The sequence below is a fragment of the Hyla sarda genome, chromosome 1, assembly GCF_029499605.1.
Source record: "Hyla sarda isolate aHylSar1 chromosome 1, aHylSar1.hap1, whole genome shotgun sequence".
In the NCBI taxonomy this organism is placed as follows: Eukaryota; Metazoa; Chordata; class Amphibia; order Anura; family Hylidae; genus Hyla; species Hyla sarda.
In genome coordinates this window covers 272,066,919-272,087,394 of record NC_079189.1, presented here as the reverse complement: position 1 = coordinate 272,087,394, position 20,476 = coordinate 272,066,919, and the positions used below count along the sequence as shown (strand labels likewise).

Genomic DNA, 20,476 nt, shown 5'->3' with positions numbered 1-20,476 from the left:
CACACTAGTTAGAAAATGCTGAGTTAGGTAACAGAACCTAACTGAAGGTTTTCCAACCAGTGTGCCTCCAGCTGTTGCAAAAGTACAACTCCCAGCATGCACGGTCTGTCAGTACATGCTGGGAGTTGTAGTTTTGAAACAGCTGGAGGTTTGCCCCCCCCCCACATGTGAACGTACAGGGTACATTCACACGGGCAGGCTTACAGTAAGTTTCCTGCTTCAAGTTTGGGCAGCTGCAAATTTTTCGCCGCAGCTCAAACTCCTAGCGTGAAACTCACTGTAATCCGCCAGTGCGAATGTACCCTAAAAACACTACACTACACTAACACATAATAAAGGGTAAAACACTACATATACACCCCTTACACTGTCCCCCCCAATAAAAATGAAAACCGTATTGTATGGCAGTGTTTCCAAAACGGAGCCTCCAGCTGTTGCAAAACAACAACTCCCAGCATTTTCGGACAGCCACTGACTGTCCAGGCATGCTGGGAATTTAGCAACAGCTGGAGGCACCCTGTTTGGGAATCACTGGCGTAGAATACCCCTATGTCCACCCCTATGCGATCCCTAATTTAGTCCTCAAATGCGCATGGCGCTCTCTCACTTTGGAGCCCTGTCGTATTTCAAGGAAACAGTTTAGGGCCACATATGGGGTATCTCCGAACTCGGGAGAAATTGCACTACAAATATTGGGGGGGCTTTTTCTCCTTTTACCCCCTTATGAAAATGAAAAGTTGGGGCTACACCAGCTTGTTAGTGTAAAAAAAAAAAAAAAAATGTATACTAACATGCTGGTGTTGCCCTATACTTTTTATTTTCACAAGCGTTAAAAGGAAAAAAAGACCCCCAAAATTTGTAACGCAATTTCTCCTGAGTATAGAAATACCCCATATGTAGGCGTAAAAAACTCTGCGGGCGCATAACATGGCTCAGGAGTGAGAGTGCACTATGTACATTTGAGGCCTAAATTGGTGATTTGCACAGGGGTGGATGATTTTACAGCGGTTCTGACATAAACGCAAAAATATAAATACCCACATGTGACCCCATTTTGGAAACTACACCCCTCACGGAATGTAATAAGGGGTACAGTGAGCATTTACGTCCCACAGGTGTCTGACAGATTTTTGGAAAAGTGGTCCGTGAAAATGAAAAATTTAATTTTTCATTTGCACAGCCCACTGTTCCAAAGATCTGTCAAACGCCAGTGGGGTGTAAATACTCACTGCACCCCTTATTAAATTCTGTGAGGGGTGTAGTTTCCAAAATAGGGTCACATGTGGGGGGGTCCACTGTTCTGGCACCACGGGGGGCTTTGTAAACGCACATGGCCCCTGACTTCCATTCCAAACAATTTTTTTCCCAAAAGCTCAATGGCGCTTCTTCTCTTCTGAGCATTGTAGTGCGCCAGCAGAGCACTTGACGTCCACACATGGGGTATTTCAATACTCAGAAGAGATGGGGTTACACATTTTGGGGGGTCTTTTCTGCTATTAACCCTTGCAAAAATGTGAAATTTGGGGGGAAGCGCACATTTTAGTGAAATTTTTTTTTTTTTTTACATATGCAAAAGTCGTGAAACCCCTGTGGGGTATTAAGGCTCACTTTATTCCTTGTTACGTTCCTCAAGGGGTCTAGTTTCCAAAATGGTATGCCATGTGGGGGCTTCCTAAATGCGACTTGCCCCTCGAGCAAAATTTGCTCTCAAAAAGCCAAATATGACTCCTTCTCTTCTGAGCATTGTAGTTCACCCGTAGTGCACTTCAGGTATACTTATGGGGTACCTCCATACTCAGAAGAGATGGGGTTACAAATTTTGGGAGGTCTTTTCTGCTATTAACCCTTGCAAAAAAGTGAAATTTGGGGGGAAACACATTTTAGTGAAAAAAATTTTTATTTTTTTTTACATATGCAAAAGTCGTGAAACACCTGTGGGGTATTAAGGCTCACTTTATTCCTTGTTACGTTCCTCAAGGGGTCTAGTTTCCAAATTGGCATGGCATGTGTTTTTTTTTGCTGTTCTGGCACCATAGGGGCTTCCTAAAGGCAACATGCCCCCCAAAAACTATTTCAGAAAAACGTACTCTCCAAAATCCCCTTGTCGCTCCTTCGCTTCTGAGCCCTCTACTGCGCCCGCCGAACAATTTACATAGACATATGAGGTATGTGCTTACTCGAGAGAAATTGGGCTACAAACATAAGTATAAATTTGCTCCTTTTACCCCTTGTAAAAATTCAAAATTTGGGTCTACAAGAACATGCGAGTGTAAAAAATTAAGATTGTGAATTTTCTCCTTCACTTTGCCGCTATTCCTGTGAAATACCTAAAGGGTTAAAACACTTACTGAATGTCATTTTGAATACTTTGGTGGGTGCAGTTTTTATAATGGGGTCATTTGTGGGGTATTTCTAATATGAAGACCCTTCAAATCCACTTCAAACCTGAACTGGTCCCTGAAAAATTGTGAGTTTGAAAATTTTGTGAAAAATTGGAAAATTGCTGCTGAACTTTGAAGCCCTCTGGTGTCTTCCAAAAGTAAAAACACGTCAATTTTATGATGCAAACATAAAGTAGACATATTGTATATGTGAATCAAAATTTTTTTTATTTGGAATATCCATTTTCCTTACAAGCAGAGAGCTTCAAAGTTAGAAAAATGCTAAATTTTCAAATTTTTCATCAAATTTTGGGATTTTTCACCAAGAAATGATGCAAGTTACCATAAAATTTTACCACTATGTTAAAGTAGAATATGTCACGAAAAAACAATCTCGGAATCAGAATGATAACTAAAAGCATTCCAGAGTTATTAATGTTTAAAGTGACAGTGGTCAAATGTTTAAAAAATGGCCGGGTCCTACAGTGAAAAATGGCTGGGTCCTTAAAGGGTTAACAACCTTCTGTTATGGAGATAATATAATAGGTATTGTCATAATCTGACCAATCTGTCTTCCCTCGTGCTAATCTGAGAGAGTAAAAGCATAGAGTATAAAGATGGGGAGAGTGACTGTAGGCTCTCTGAATGTGAGAGGTCTTCAAGGTTCAGGTAAAAGGTCAATATTGAGCAATCTGTTAAGATCTGAGAGATTGGATATAGCTTTTCTATAAGAAACTCACTATCTACTCTCGCATAAATTCGCATTTACTAGCAGACAATTTTCAACCGTGTACCATAGCTATACAGATAACCCCAGAGCAAAGGGAACTAGTATATTAATCTCACATAGTATACCGTGGTTTTATGAAGATCGTTGTAAAGACGAAGGGAGGTTTCTTTTCGTCAAGGGGGCTATTGCTTCACAGAAGGTGACCTTAGCATCAGTATACCTCCCGAATATTAAACAAGGCTTTATGTTACGGAAGATTTTGGAGAAGTTAGAAGAATTTGCTGAAGGGATTCTGATTCTGGGAGGTGATTTTAATTTTGTATTGGACCGGCTTTGGATACATCATGGGGAATGTCATATATGAGGTCATCTGCTTTGCGCTATTGCAAGAAGATGATATACGAATTTTGTTTGGTGGACCCCTGGCGTATCTCACATCCTAAAGATAGGGATTATACTTGTTTTTCTTCAGTGCATTTTCCAGGATAGATTTTTTTTTTTATGAAACAGAGGGAATTGGAGTGGTTTAGAGATGCGTCAATTGAAAATATTTTTTTTTCTGACCATGCTATGATTAAAATAAATTTGTGTTTTCCAGAGATAGGTCCTAGAAAATGTGATTGGAAATTGAATCCTCTACTCCTGCAGGATGAGGTGGGGTTAGCAGACCTCAAGAAACCGGTTAGAGAATATTTTGATATTAATGATTCCGTAGATGTTTCCCCGGGAGTAGTATGGGAAGCTCATAAATGTGTAGCTAGGGGGATTCTGGTAAAACATGGGGCGCGTTTGAAGAGAGAAAAAAAACACATAAAATAACACAAAAACTGCAGGAATTGAAAGATTTGGACACTGAGTGTAAACGTAAAATGGAAGTACTCCTAAAAATAAAAGTAGAAAAAAAAGGAGGAAATTGGACAGTTATTGGCTGATAATGCAAAAAGAGACTTAGCAAACTGTAGGAGTCATTTGTACGAATACAATCGGTTGAGCAATCTTTTACATCAATCCCAGTAAATTGTTTACCATGGCTGTGAAGGGAAGATGTGAAAGAGTTGAAAAAACACCCAATAATAGGAGCTACATTAGCAGTCTGTGAAGATACAGTAGTTAGAAAATTGCTATTACCCAAAAATTCACAGATGCTACCAATAATTGGTAACCCAGCATTTCCTCCGGGAGTAGAGGATCCGATTTTCTGCCAGTGGAGGGAGGGAGGAATATTTAGAGTAGCCCAGTTTAGATCTGGGGCTGATCAAGGTGAGTGGAAAGTAGAGGAAGAGACGGAACAGTTGGCCCCGTTTTTGGAGAAACTTTCAATTGAGGAATTTTCTCAGACGGTTACCAAATCCTAGTTGGTATACAAAAGATTTAACGAAGTTCGAGGATATATGTAGCTCTAATGAACCTAAAAAACATGTACTCTCAAAAATATATAGAATTTGGTCAGAAGGAGGTGATGAGAGCTATCCTTCGTTTCTGATAAAATTGCAGAGAGACTTGGGTCTACAATTCTCAGCTGAACAGTGGAAAAGGATTTTTTGTTTTATACCTGAATCTTCAGTTAACGTGTGTCTACAGGAGGCAAACTATAAAATTCTTACAAGATGGTATCAGGTCCCAAGAACATTTGGAGACAGTGGACGTGCAATAGGTGAGGGGAAATGTTGGCGACGTGGGGATGCTGAAGGAACTATTATGCATATCTTTTGGTCATGCCGACGGGTGAAGAAGTTCTGGGGAAAGGTACATATGATCATTACAAAATTAATGGAGAGGGAATGCCCCTTCTCGCCAGACTTCTTCCTGTTACAACACAGTGAGATATCGCTAAAACAATACAAGAACTCCTTATTGGGGTTTTTAGTAATGACAGCTAGAAGCTGCATCCCCTCTCTGTGGAAGCAAATTAGGTCCCCAAATCTAGGTATGTGGTTCTCTAAGGTGAATGAGATTATGCTTTTGGAAAATCTGAGATCTATTCGACATAGCACTAAGTGAATTTTTTAGTACATGGAGAAACTGGGTGCAATTTTATTTTTTTTTTTTCCTTTTTTTTTATGTATTGCTTATATGTTATTTACGGCTGTCCTGAGGTTTATTTTTCTGTAAAGGTGTATTGATTGTGAGGTTTGTATTTTGAAAATAAAGAATTTATAAAAAGAACACCTTAAAGGGGTACTCTGGTGAAAAACTTATTTTTTATTTTTTTTAAATCAACTGGTGCCAGAAAGTTAAACTGATTTGTAAATTACTTCTATTGAAAAATCTTATTCCTTCCTGTACTTATTAGCTGCTGAATACTACAGCGGAAATTCTTTTCTTTTTGAAACACAGAGCTGTCTGCTGACATCACGAGCACAGTGCTCTCTGCTGACATCTCGGTCCATTTTAGGAACTGTCCAGAACTGCATATGTTTGCTATGGGGATTTCCTTTTACCCTGGACAGTTCCTAAAATGGACAGAGATGTCAGCAGAGAGCACTGTGCTCATGATGTCAGCAGACAGCTCTGTGTTTCAAACGGAAAAGTATTTCCACTGTAGTATTCAGCAGCTAATAAATACAGGAAGGAATAAGATTTTTTAATAGAAGTAATGTACAAATCTGTTTAACTTTCTGGCACCAGTTGATTTAAAAAAAAAAAGGTTTTCACCGGAGTACCCCTTTAACAAAATAAAAAAACAATGGCAGAACTGATTTGTTTCAGCTCCTTTACATGTACCCCAGAATGGTAAAAAATGTCAATTTGTCTTGCAAAAAATGTTTTACACCCTGAAGCATCTGCAAGCTTGAAGGTATGAACTGCCTAATAAATAAAAGGTAGTCCAAAAATCCACTAGGTGTATCCTTATGTCTTAGGCCTGTCTGCAAGTCAAGTAGCTGTCACATCTGGGCAGGGAAAGAGTGCAGCCCTGAACTCACCCACAGCCTCTGTCCCTGCCTACTTACGAACCCGACCTAGGCAGCAGGTCCATAACCACGGTGCTGTTCCCTTCCTATATAAGGGATGGCAGTCACAGTCAACACAATAAACTACAAAAAACAGACACAGGTCGGGAACAGTCAGGAGGCACACAAACTAACACAAATAATACTAAACAAATACACAATAAAGTCAGAGTCAACTAGCCAAGTCCGTAACAAGTAGGGATGTAAGAAAAAATCGATTCTCGCGATAATCGCGATTTTTCATTTGCCGATACAGAATAGATTCAAAATATTTTTGAATCGATTCTTTTAGGGATGTGGAATTTTTAATAAAACGCACTTTTCTTACCTGCCAACGAGCCCGCGGAGCTCCGGTACAGGTGTTAGGTCCCCGGGCTGTATTCTTCTTACTTCCTGTTAGTCCGGCACGTCACATGGAGCTTCAGCCTATCACTGGCCGCAGCGATGTCCCGCCTCCGCTGGTGATAGGCTGAAGCTCCATGTGACGTGCCGGACTAACAGGAAGTAAGAAGAATACAGCCCGGGGACCGAACACCTGTACCGGAGCTCCGCGGGCTCGTTGGCAGGTAAGAGAAAGTGCGTTTTATTTTATTTTGCAGCACCGAAGTACTAGATCGCCGCTGTCAAAGCTGACAGCGGCGTCTATTGGGATCTATGAATGCTCCCAGGTGGGCGATATATCGCGATGTATCGTCACCTAGACGGTATCGCGATATATCGCGATATATCGAATCGCCACACTGGTATCGCGATTCGAATCGAATCGCCAAATTCTTGGCGATTCACACCCCTAGTAACAAGAGGGAGCAAAGTACAATAACGGAGCCAAAAAGGGAAGTCAAAAAGCCGAGCCAAGAGTCACAGAAAACCAGAATAAACAGCAAGAGGTTGCTTGGTCAGTTCAAGAAGTCTCACAAGCAAGGAATGACTGGAAAAGGCCTCCTTAAATATCCCAGAGCTGCAAACAGGAGGATACTAATTGGCTAGCAAACTGAACCACACCCATGAGCACAGAGGCATTGTCCCAGCAACCAAAATAAATAACAGGGCTAGAACCCTACAAGTTCTGGCAGAACAAGCCATCACAGTAGCACTAATTGAAAAAATAATTTTGGCAAAAATGTTTTAACTTCTGGGGGCTTCCGATTCTACGCAGTGCACTTTTTGGTAAAATGATACCTTATCTTTTTTCTGTAGGTCCATACAATCAAAATGATACCCAACTTGTTTAGGTTTTATTTTGTTTTTTTCTTCTTTTTAAAAATTATAACTTTTTGTACAAAAATTAGCATGTTTAAAAATGTCCACATGCCTAGACAGCCTTTGACTCTCCGGGTATGCTGGGAGTTGTAGTTTTGCCACAGCTTGAGGTCCACAGTTTGGGGACCACTGGTGTATTGTATAAGTTACAGTTACGTCCTGTACATGAAGGGAGTGCAGGAGCTGCGCTATCTTCATGCATCACAGGACCTACTGGCTATCAGCAGCCAGGGACCAGCCAAAAATGCCAGACATCAGCAATCGTTCTGCAGTCCACCAGTAACCCCTCTGTGGCTATGTGGCAGGTCTGATGGCTCATTTGATCACCCGCGTCATGACCAAGGGTATCAGATGAACCAAGATGGTGGACGGAGGTCTCCTCACCTGCCTCCGGCCGTCCTCATGTGATCTTCTTCTCTGGTCTGTCTCCTAGCAGACCAGAGAAGTAGATCGCTAATAATACTGATCAGCGTTATGCCTATAAATTGTCCCCTATAGGGACATAAAAAAAAGGGGACTAAGCACATCCCAAATGAAAAATTTAAAAATAGCCCTTTTCACATTCTACCCAAAAAAAGTGTGGAAAAAAATATATCAGTAAACATATTTGGTATTAAAAAAAGTGTGTAAATGTCAGCTATCAAAATATAACATTCATGATACTGTATGGTGATAGGCTTAAATGTAAAAAAAATGATTGCAATGTGATTAAAAAGTCCCATATATGCAAAAGTAGTACCAAATAAAATACAGATCACAGCACAAAAAGCAGTACAATAATAGACATGGGTATCATTTAATTGTATTAATTAATTAATGAATTAATTGTATTGACAGCATAAGGAAAACCTCATCTGTACTGTAAAATATACAGCGAAATAACAAAACCCTCCAAAATGAGCATAACTGCAGTTTTTTTATTTTCAATACATTTTTTTTGTTTTTCCATACATTTTATGATAATATAAGTGCATAGAAAACGTACAATTGGTTGCTCAAAAGAACAAGCCCTCATATGGGTTTGAAGATGAAAAAATTAAAAAGTTATGGCTCTTAGAAGGCGTGGAGGAAAAAAAAATGAAAATAAACGAAAAATAAAATTGGCTGTGTCCTTAAGGCCAAAATGAGCTGTGTCCTTAAGTGGTTAAAGGAAAACTGACTGCTGGATCACCCGCACTAATTTGAATATACAGGTGGATAGTGCAGGTGATCCTGAGTAAAATGCTGTTTTCCATACCTAAATCCATTTTGCTATTCCTGACATAAAAAATAATTTGCATATTAAAATATTGCATTATAAGTGCAATGGAGGCAGGTTTGGAGGAGACTTTGGGCTATACTCAGGCCATCCCCTGGGTTCTGTTTGCACTGCTCTTTTCATCAATATGCACATCCTCCTCCTCTTCTCTCTCTTCCTCATGGAGACGAGGGAGTCCCGGATCATGTGACTGCTCTGCTTCAGTGCTACCATGCATGCCCTAAGGCCACAGTGCAACATGTGCCTTCACGCATGACTAAATATTTACAATGTTACTAGACATTTATGCTAATTTTTAATTGTACCGTGGAGTATAAAAGTGGAATTTTTTTTAAACAATGCCGCTGAAAAGGATTTACTTGTAAGATAGAAAATATGAATACTTACCACTGTCTTGGATAATACGCTTAAGATATTCAGCCATTAAAGTACGAAGTGCACGCTTGTATGGTAGTCCAAGGCGATGTGGGAAGACAACTGCAGTATCCACTACAGTGTGATGAATAAGCTTTAAAAAATGGCAAGTAATTTACATGTATTTACAAGACTGGTGTCAACACACAACAATTAACAATACTATAATGATTGTAACATTAACAAACTAGTTGTTTTTAAACCCCCATTTAAAAAAAATTTTATGAATAAAATTAAAATTAAAAAAAGGTTTACTCATCAATAAGCAAGAATTAAAGGGAATCTGTCTGCACATTTGCTTGCTATAAGTTGCAAACACAGATTGAAATATAATGCAGTAATAAAGTAAAATCTGTTGACCTTTTTATAAGAGCTAAAATAAAGTTTTTATTACTGGCTTAGGAGTCAAAGAAATGGGGTCAAGCTGCAGCATTGCCATGCCATAGCCCCCCTCCTGGCACGTGTGTAAAAGACCAAGTTAGTTTTTTTTTGTCGCATTATCTGCCAGTTCATGTCTGCAGTTCATGGCATGCAGATGGGCTAAGAGAGTCCCTTAGTGGGTACTCAGCTGGAAAACATTTTTTTTTAAATCAACTGATGCCAGAAAGTTAAAAAGATTTGTAAATTAAAGTCCCAAACAAACAGTAAAGAAATGGAGCACTCACCAGGTCACTCGGGGTCATCAAGCTTCTTTTATTTCATGTAGCTTGGGGGCACAAACATGCAAGGGAGAGCGTACGGAACAAGGTGGGTGGATTATTTTCTACTAAAGTGACATCCAGTAATGATACTAATAAAGAAGGCGAACAGCAGTGTGTCATTGGCCCCCTTGGGTTTATGCCCATTAAAGGTTTGGGGACCACTGACATTGCCTGTCTGATCGACCTAAGTTAGTTAGCTACTGACACCCCTCTTGACGATACACCCAGACAGCCCCCTACTATCCCGGGAGGAGCAATAGATTTGTTCCAACATGCTGTCTGTAGGGATGTCAAAGCCCTTCTATACCCCCAGCCTAAATTTAACATCACAAAAGGGGAGAAGAAAGCATTGGATTGGCTTATAGGGAACCAGGAGATTGTTGTCTCCAAAGCTGATAAAGGAGGGGCGGTCGTTATATGGTATAGGAAAGATTATTTAACTGAAGCTCACAATCAGCTTAATAAATGTGTCAGTATATGAAAAAATACCGAATGACCAAACTTCTAAAATTCTGAGTAAACTCCAATCTTTTTTAAGAACCTACACCCAGAAAAGAATCATCATCATCAAAACAGCAGAGAAATTATTTCCTAATAACCCTAAAAATGCTCACTGGTATATACCGCCAAAAACGCATAAAAACCACATGCCACCCCCTGGCCGCCCAAATGTAGTGGGATCGGTAGTCCTACTGAATTTTTGTCCAGCAATATCGACTGGTTTATCCCTCCCATGCTAAAACAAATACCCACTTATTTGCAGGATACAGGGGATTTGATATTCCCGCTGGAGGGCATGGATTGGCAGCTGGACTGCCATTTAGTTTTCATTGATTTTGAGAGCCTGTATACCCGCATCCCTTGGGATGCGGGGATATAGGCTCTCAGGGAGTTCCTCTCCTGTTCTGATAAGTCCCTGGACTTCATTGATTTAGTGGTAGGGGCCACTGAATTAATCTTAACAAACAATGTTTTTCAATTTGAAGAAAAGTGGTATAAACAAATCAATGGAACGGTGATGGGGACTCCTATCTCTTGTGCTTTCGCAAACATTTTTCTGGCAGTGTTTGAACGAAATTACATCTTCATCTAATAATCCCTTTGTCCGATATATTAAAACAATATGGCGTTATGTGGACGATATGTTCATTGTGTGGAAAGGTAAAAGGCAAGAGTTTGACAAATTCGTCGCTTATTTAACCCCTTAACGACCACAGATGTAAATGTACGTCCTGGTTTGGCGATACTTCCCACACCAGGACGTACATTTATGTCCTGTGTATGACCGCGAGCATCGGAGCAGTGCTCGCGTCATACACGGCAGGTTCCGGCTGCCGGGGACCCGCTGGTAATGGCCGACATCCACGATTGCGCGGATGTCCACCATTAACCCCTCAGATGCAGTGATCTGTACAGATCACGGCATCTGCGGTAATGCGCATAAAATAGATGATCGGATCGCCCGCAGCGCTGCTGCGGCGATCCGATCATCTGTAATGGCGGACGGAGGTCCCCTCACCTGCCTCCATTCGTCTCCCAGCATCTCCTGCTCTGGTCTGAGATCAAGCAGACGAGAGCAGGAGATAGCCGATAATACTGATCACTGCTATGTCCAATGCATAGCAATGAACAGTATTAGCAATGATATGATTGCTATTGATAGTTCCCTATGGGGACATAAAAAGTGTAAAAAAAAAAAGTTGAAAAATGTAAGAATAAAAAGTAAAAAAATAAAGTAAAAAATCCCCTCCCCCAATAAAAAAAAAATTGTCAGTTTTTCCCATTTTATCCCCAAAAAGCGTAATTTTTTTCTATAAACATATTTGGTATCGCCGCGTACGTAAATGTCCGATGAAAATATAATGTTAATGATCTCGTACGGTGAAGGGCGTAAACGTTAAAAAAAAAAAAAGTAAAAAAATGCTGCTTTTTTGTCACATTTTATTTAAAAAATTTTTATAAAAAAATGATATAAAAGTTTTATATATGCAAATGAGGTATCGATAAAAAGTTCAGATGACGGCGCAAAAAATGAGCCCTCATACCGCCCTATATACGGAAAAATGAAAAAAGTTATAGGTGATTTTGTACAAAAAGTTTTAGATTTTTTTTAAGCGGTGCAAAAATATAAAAAGTATCTAGCCATGGGTATCATTTTAATCGTATTGAACCACAGAATAAAGAACACATGTCATTTTTACCGTTAATTGTACAGTGTGAAAACGAAACCCTCCAAATGTGCAAATTTGTGGTTTTCATTTAAATTTCCTCCCTAAAAAAAGGAGATTTTTTAACACTTACCGTAAAATCTCTTTCTCGAAGGATCCATAGGGGGACACAGACCGTGGGTGTATGCTGCTGTCTCTAGGAGGTATGACACTATGGCAACAAAGAAGTCGGCTCCTCCCAGCAGGATATTCCCGCCACCAGGCCCTGAGCTAATCAGTTTTAGTACCAGAGCAATAGGAGAGGACCGACAGGTCAAGGAAAAAAAACTAACTGTCCGAGAACCAAAAGAAAAGATATAACTGAACACACTCTCGGACAGAGACCCAAAGAGAAACCCAAAAGGGGCGGGAGCTGTGTCCCCCAATGGATCCTTCGAGAGAGATTTTACAGTAAGTGTTAAAAAAAAATCTCCTTTTCTCTATCTGCTCCATTGGGGGACACAGACCGTGGGACGTACCAAAGCCGTCCCTTGGGTGGGCAGATTATCAGTCAGACAGACGGCTGTTCCACTGCTGCCTGCAGCAGTTTACGGCCCAGACTAGCATCAGCCGATGTGAAGGTATGAACCCGGTAGAACCTCGAGAAAGTGTGCAAAGACGACAAAGTAGCCGCCTTGCAATCTGCGAGGCCGAGGCTTGTTCTGGAGAGCCCAGAACAAGAAACGGGTAGAATGAGCCACAACCCTGAAGGGAGGAATCTTCCCCTTACAGCGATAGACTTCCAAAACGGCAGACCGGATCCAACAAGAAGTGGTGGCCTTGGAAGAAGGTTGTCCCTTACGACGACCTTCCATAAGGACGAAAAAGGAATCGCACTGACGAAACGAAAAAGAGATAGAGAGGTAATACCTAACAGCCCGAACCACATCCAGTTTGAGGAGTAAATGCTCCCTAGAATGAGAAGGAGCGGGACAAAAGGACGGAAGAACAATGTTCTCATTGAAATGAAAGGCCGAAACCACCTTAGGCAAAAAGGAAGGATCTGGCCGGAAGACAACCTTGTCCTGGTGAAGCACCAGAAACTGAGAACGGCAGGAGAGAGCTGACAATTCAGACACTCTCCGAATGGAGGAGATAACTAGAAAACACCACTTTCCAAGAAAGGAGGCGCAGGGACACCCCAAGGGTTTCAAAAGGTTAACATTGGAGTACCCCCAGAACCAGATTCAAGTCCCAAGGGGGAGAAGGTGACCGATAAGGAGGGGCAGCATGCGCCATTCCTTGAAGGAAGGTCCGGACATGAGAATTAGAAGCCAGAGGACGCTAGAAAAGAATATAAAGGGCCGAAACCTGACCCTTAAGGGAACTGAGAGACAACCCCAGTTCCAATCCTGACTGCAAGAAAGAGAGAAGACAGGAAACCGAAAAGGTAACAGGGCACAAGACCTGAGCTTCACACCAACTAAAATAAGACCGCCAGGTACGGTGGTAAATTTTTGTCGAGGAGGACTTGCGAGCCTTGAGCATGGTGCAAATGACTTGGGAAGAGAAACCGAGGCTCTCAAAACCGCGGTCTCGACTGTCACGCCGTCAAAGCAGAGACAGTAATAGGGGTGGCACAGGAGACCTGAGATAGGAGGTCTGGACGATAGGGAAGGCGCAACGTTAAGTCGTTCAGGAGCCTGACCATGATGACGTACCACGCCCGCCGGGCCCAGGCTGGGCCACTAGAATGGAGGAAACGTCCCACTGAGAGTTTCCTCAAGACCCCAAAAAGAGAAGAAAGGGAGGAAACAGATAAGGTAGGGCAAAGCCCGACCACCAAATAGACAAGGTAGGGCAAGGCTCGACCAAGAGAGAAGAACGCTTCGGTTGTGGTGGGACAAGCAGAGGTCCACGCCTGGAGCGCCCCAGGGGTTGCAGATCACAGCAAACACCCCTGGATGTAGGGACCAGTGGCCTTGGATGACTGAGGACCGGCCGAGAAGATCACATTCCAGGGACGGCCAGACTGAAGATAACTGAGATGGCCGGAAACCTGAGTTCCGCCCAGAAGGGAAATTCCCAAGAAGCAAGCAAAGAAGAATTGCCCTAGGCCCCAAAATGTTGAAGGGGAAAAAGCTTCTCGGAGGGCAGAGACCCCAGACCGGGCGGTCCCTGAAAACACCTCCCCAGCCTGACAGACTGGCAGGGATGGACAGGAAGGAACACCCCCGAAAAAAATGAGGGGCAAAACGAAGCCACCATAAAAGGGACCAACAAGACAGACGAGAGAGAATGATCTTGCGGCCGAGAGACAATGGAGACCTGTCACACCGGAAGAAAATCACCAGTTGAAGAGGTCAGTGATGAAACTGGGCAAATGGCACGGCCTCCACGGCCGCCACCAATCGACCCAGGACATCCATGCAAAAGCGAATGGAAACTGGAGCAGGGAGCCGAAGGCAACAGACTCTTGAAAAGGGTCGGTGGAGTCGAAAGCTGACAGAGGCCGCATCGAACTGGAGCCCCAGGAGAGCGGTTGGGCTTGTCCCAAATGACCATCCAACCGAAGTGACACAAGGTCTGGAGGTTGAGACTAAGACTCTCAAGGATCTGGGTCCTGGCTGGAGCTCAGATCAGGAGGTAGTCCAAATAAGGAATCATGGAAACAACTGTTGTCCGTAAAAAGGCTATCACAGGCGCCAGGACTTTGGTAAAGGTCCACGGAGAAGTGGCCAGACCAAAATGGATAGCCACAATAGAAAATGACCGTCTGGAACTGTAGAGCGGAGGTACCGCTGATGACCGGGAAACAATGAGAAGTGGAGGCAGGCATCCTTGATGTCCACCGAGGAACGAAAAGTCCCCTTGAACCATGGATGCCAGCACCGAACTGAGAGACTCCATTCGGGATGGGAACGCAAGATGCTGGCTGAGATACTCGAGAACCAAGACTGGGCGAACAGAAACGCCTTTCTTGGAGACCAAAGAGGTTGGAATAAACCTAGAAAAACTTTCCCCTGAAGCTGCATGTCCAGGCATCCCGGAGGGTGAGAGGCGACCAACCACGAGAGAGGTCGGCGGGTAGGGGCGAACCTTCAGGCTGAGGAAGGCCTTCAGGTGCCTGATGGGGCCGCCAAACGTCCGGAACGGATAGCAGACCTCCGTGAGGAATGGGATCGGAAAGAGGAGCCCTCTTCCCATGAAGGCGCCTGGCTGGACCCTTTGTTGGTACCCTTTGTAGGTACCAAAGGTCCGCAGAACCAGAAGGAGAACTTACGACAGAAAACGGTTCTGTGAGTCTTACCAGAGGTAATAAAGAACTCTTTTTCCGCCCGTCGCCTCACTTCCTGAAAGTGGCGTCCGCATTCCAGGCTTAAAGCCACATGAGGGGACGGTGGCTACCAGGTAGCTTGTGGTAAAGGCAGCACAGTGGCTGCACATGGAAGCAGAACACAGAAAAATCTCCGGCTGCAGAGCATCGGAGAGCTAGATTAAATAAATCCTCCGGAGGGATCTTGAAGACTACCCTGGCAGAGTTGGAAGACATACTAAAAAGGGCCTTTGACACCCAGGCAGAAGCAAAAGCAGGAAGAACCTGCTGCCTCAAGGGCAGAGATTGCCAAAATATCCACCTTCATGTCTGCTGGATTCTTGAAGGCAGCCGCATCTGCCAATGGCCGGGTAGGCACTTTAGAGAGGCGGGAGACCGGCAGATCCACAGTTGGAGAGGAGGTCCACCGAGCAATGAGGTCCTTGGCGAAGGAATACCGCGCTTGAACCTTCTTCGTTTCCTGAAACTTCTTGTCAGGGTGACTTCAGGCTGAAAGTCTTGAGTGCCGGTCGGGCACAAAGAAAGGAGACTTCTGGAGCCACGTCCGATGTTCCTGGGTCCTTTAGATGGAAGGTGTCTCTTATGGCCGCAACCACTGAGTACACCACATCAGGCACATCTGTGCGGTCCCCTGAGTCGGAGGCCGAATCAGAAACCTCATCCACAAGTTCTCCAGGTGAATGGGAACGAGGTGAGGCAGCCCTGGAAGAGATCTGACACGACGAAAGGAAACTTCTGGACCACGTCCGAAGTACCTGGGTCCTTTAGCTGGAAGGTGTCTCTTATGGCTGCAACCAATGAGTACACCACATTAGGCACATCTGTGCTGTCCTCTGAATCGGAGGCCGAATCAGAAACTTCTTCCACAAGTTCTCCAGGTGTATGGGAACGTGTGAGGCGGCCCTGGAAGAGAGAGAGACGGACCTGGTACGCGGGTCTGGAGAGCCAGAGCGGCGACCCTGGGAGCATTCACTGGAGGAGCGACGCTTGCTACAGGTCGCAGTAACAGGGCGATGCCTGCGAGGGGAGCATCCGTGCCTGCCAGAAGACTTGGGGGATGAGTCATATGACACACCCCTATGATGCTGTGAGAGCGTCAGAATAGGGGGGAGAGCGGGACCCTCCGGAGGGACGGTGTAGGGAGGGCCTCTCCAAGGCAGTCCCACATAACGGGAGACCTGAGCCAAGTCGGATATAGACTAGGAGAGGGAGGGAACCCAGGCTGGAGGGGCGGCCGAACCCACCGGGTCTGGAAGAACAACCGGGGTAGAGTAGCAGGGGGGTCTGGGGGAGCAGTGGAGCAGGCAGAACAAGAGGTTCAGCAGAACCAGACAGTTTAGAGTTACAGTATTAACAGAGTAAAGGAGTGGCTAACACTCCAGTTAACTGTTTAGAGGGAGGCCGTTCTGGGCCTCTCTCACCCAAGACTGTGTTCCATTTCACTGTGTTGCTGATACAGTCTGCTTATCTTACTGTTTCACATGCCTTGAGATCCCCATAGACCACAATGGACCTATTTTAAAAATTAAACCACAACACTGTAACACTCCCGGGACTCAAACCGTGGTGGTCTCCAGGCTGTCAGAGAGGAGAAATGCCGGCCAATAGCAAGGGAGGGGCGTGTTAGGAGCAGGGGGCACCGCTGAGTGGCCCCTGCCACCATAATCGCGCGCACATCGCTGATTGGTGCACAGTTCACGCCCAGAGAAGCTTCAGCGGCCCTGGGTGGGCCGAGCTAAAGAGCACCGGGCCGCCAAAGTATTAACAAGAAGTCCCGTAATGGCGCCTGCTCCTTGCCCCGAGCGCACATGAGAATGCATGTGTGCTCGCGGGGAATTGAGCGGACTAGACGCCGCCGACAGCAGCTTGTGGGTCGTGCTCCTTCTGTGTGCACAATTCTAAATCAAAGGAATTAAAACTAGGAAAGTATACGGTGAAAGTGAACCAATTTATAACATGCAGGTCACATTTTGTGGTCTATGCCATTTTTTGCGACTGTAGATTTTTTTGTGGGTAAAACAATACACCCACTTTTTCATGTATTAGAGAACATTTTAGATCGTTAAGGACTGGCATTGGGGCCACAAAACTGATTTCTCATGTTAAGGAATATCATGGTGGATCCACAAAGTCTCTAAAAGAGAATTGAAACATTTAGCACAAGAGGGAACAGGCATCAGCGATTGTTAATTAAGGAGTCCAGGTGGATATCAAGACTGAATGCCACAATGGGTTTAGGTCTAAATGAAAGAATTGAAAAAAAGTTTTTTCTGAATCTGATGCCTGTTCTCTCATTGTCTCACATGTGCAGGTGTTCTTTTATTTTTAAAGGTATTGTAGATCACTGATGTTGTTGTTTTATTCCCTGTATCTATTGTAACTGTGTTCCTCTACCTTTAGAATGCACCTGTAGAGGTGAATAAATCAGGGACCTGATGAAGCACTGTGTGTGCGATACGGACCGTCGCCCAACCCTCTCCCCCACCCACCTTGTTCCGTCCACTCTCCCTTGCATGTTTGTATGCCGCCAAGCTACATGAAATAAAAGAAGCTTGATGACCCCGAGTGACCTGGTGAGTGGTGCTCCATTTCTTTACTGTCTGTTTGGGACTTACATTAGCGCTGTCTTGATGTGAGCACCGGAAAGGTCAGATACTGGAGAAGAGTATAGCGGATTATAGTGGATTGTGAAGTAGCGTTGCTGGGTTTCTTCTGTTTGAAATTGTGTAGATTTGTAAATTACTTACATTTAAAAATCAAAACCCTTCCAGTACTTATCAGCTGCTGTATCAGTGTAAGTTCTTTTATTTTTTTATTTATTTTTTTCTCCCTGACCACATTGCTCTCTGCTGACACCTCTGTCCATGTCAGGAACTGTCATGAGAAGGAGCAAATCACCATAGCAAATCTCACCTGCCATGGAAAGTTCGTGACAAAGACAGAGGTGTCAGCAGAGAGCACTGTGGTCAGACAGAAAAGAATAACTCAACTTCCTATGTAGTATACTTAGCTGATAAGTATTGGAAGGGTAAGATTTTTTTATAAAAGGAATTAACAAATCTGTTTAAACTTTCTGGAGCCAGTTGATATATATATATATATATAAAAATTCCAGCAGAGTACACCTATAATGTAAAGTCTAAACTTGCTGAGCAAGTAGGAAAGGTTTCAATTCCTAAAGTGGGCTAAATTAACCCTTTCAAGGCTGAAAATGTTTTATTTCAAAAAGCCATAATTCCTTTATTTTCCATTAACAGAGCCAAATGTACTTTGTAATAACACTTTCATATAACTATAAAATATATAAGGAGAAACCGGGAAAAAAAATTTGTAGTGTAAAACTGAACAGATAAAAAAAAATGCAATTTTAATGTTTGTGGGTTTACTTTTAACACAGTGTGCTTTACAGTAAAACATACATGTTATCCGTTTTTCTATAGGTCAGTTCAATTACAGCTATAATTTTGCTGTATTTATTCCTGCTTTTTTGTTTGCAAAATGGGAAAAGTGGGTGATTTATCAGGGAAGAGCTTTTTAACCCCTTAAGGACCCGGGCTTTTTCGTTTTTTCATTTTCAATTTTTCCTCCTTAACTTTAAAAAATCATAACTCTAAAATTTTCACCTAAAATTTTATATGATGGCTTTTTTTTTGCATCACTAATTCTACTTTGTAATGACAGTCATTTTACCCAAAAATCTACGGTGAAACGGGAAAAAAAATCAATGTGAGACAAAATTGATGAAAAAACACTATTTTCTAAGTTTTGGGGGCTTACATTTTTAAGCAGTACATTTTTTGGCAAAAATGATACCTTATCTTTATTCTGTAGGTCCTTACGGTTAAAATGATACCCTACTTATACAGGTTTGATTTTGTATCACTTCAGAAAAAAATCATGAATACATGCAGGAAAATTTATACGTTTAAAATGGTCATCTTCTGACCCCTATAACTTTTTTTTATTTTTCTGTGTTCAGGGCGCTATGAGGGCTCATTTTTTTGCACCGTAATCTGAAGTTTTTAGTGGTAACATTTTTGTTCTGATCAGACTTTTTGATCAATTTTTATTCACTTTTTTGTGGTATAAAAAGTGATCAAAAATGCGCTATTTTGGACTTTGGAATTTTTTTGCGCGTACGCCATTGAACGTGCGGTTTAAAAAGCGGTATATTTTTATTTACTATTATTTTACTTTTTAGAATTTTTTTTTATTCTTGGAAATGCCGGGTGATTCAAACTTTTATTAGGGGAAGGGATAATTGAAAGGGTGAATGATTTTTTTACACTTTTCTTATGCAATATTATAGCTCCTATGCAATAACATTGCATTTACTGATCTTTTACACTGATTGATCCATCGCCATAGGAATGGATCAATCAGTGTTTTCGGCGATTGAATGCTCAAGCCTGGATCTCAGCGCAGGAGAAGGTAAGAAGACCTCTTCCTGTGCTACAGCTGTTCGGGATGCCGCGCTTATACCGCGGCGATCCCGAACAGCTCCCTGAGCTAGCCGGGCACTTTTACTTTTGTTTTTAGCCGCGCGGCTCAGCTTTCAGCACGCGGCTAAAGGGTTAATAGCGTGCGGCACCGCAATCAGTGCCGCGCGCTATTAGAGGCGGGTCCCGGCTTCACTATGACGCCGGGCCCGCTGCGATATGATGCGGGGTCACCGTGTGACCCCGCGTTATATCGCAGGACAGGGACCCAGGACGTACCCATACATCCTGGGTCCTTAACCCCTTAAGGACCTAGGGCGTATGGATACGCCCTGGCTTTCTGGTACTTAAGGACCCAGGACGTATCCATACGCCCGTGGGAATTTCTGTCCCTGCCGCACGCTGGGCGGGGACCGGACCAGGGTGCCTGCTGATATCGATCAGCAGGCACCCCGCGCAAATGCCCAGGGGGGTCATCAGACCCCCCCCATGTCGGCAATCTGACCAAATCGCAAGTGAATTCACAGTTGCGATTTGCGCCGTTTCGGGTCTATGGTGACCCGATGACCCGGAATAGAAGGGGGATTGCGGGTGTCCATGACACCCACGATCCCCCTGAAGCGATAGGAGTGAGGTGGCAGGGGTGCCACCCCTCCTATCCCTGCTATTGGTCATCAAGACGCGATGACCAATAGCAGATCGGGGGCGGGGGGCTTTACTTTCGGTTTCCCCGTCCTGCCCACCCACAATAGGCAGGGCAGAACGGGGAAACGACACAGGACTGGCGCCGAAGATCCACTCACCCATCGGCGACGGCAGCGGGCGACGATAAACGGCGGCAGGCGACGATCGACGGAA

The 20,476-nt window shown here is 43.5% G+C and overlaps 1 protein-coding gene and 1 long non-coding RNA gene across 6 annotated transcripts in view; one reads left to right on the top strand and one right to left on the bottom strand.

Moving 5' to 3' along the window:
- The window catches only part of REXO1 (RNA exonuclease 1 homolog), a 388,039-nt gene that overhangs the window by 11,461 nt on the left and 356,102 nt on the right, over window positions 1-20,476 (bottom strand). For 3 of the 5 annotated variants that reach the window (XM_056572358.1, XM_056572367.1, XM_056572397.1), the window contains exon 15: window positions 8,968-9,088. The exons of 1 other annotated variant lie outside the window; for it this stretch is intronic. In XM_056572358.1, the coding sequence (XP_056428333.1) occupies window positions 8,968-9,088 (121 nt within the window). Of the gene's footprint in view, window positions 1-8,967; window positions 9,089-20,476 lie in introns of those variants that run through there. One more of the 5 variants, XM_056572376.1, reaches the window with a different exon arrangement.
- The window catches only part of LOC130368575 (uncharacterized), an 83,338-nt gene that overhangs the window by 8,214 nt on the left and 54,648 nt on the right, over window positions 1-20,476 (top strand). The window contains exon 3 of the long non-coding RNA XR_008892511.1: window positions 17,580-17,752. This is a non-coding gene — a long non-coding RNA (uncharacterized LOC130368575). The remainder of the gene's footprint in view (window positions 1-17,579; window positions 17,753-20,476) is intronic.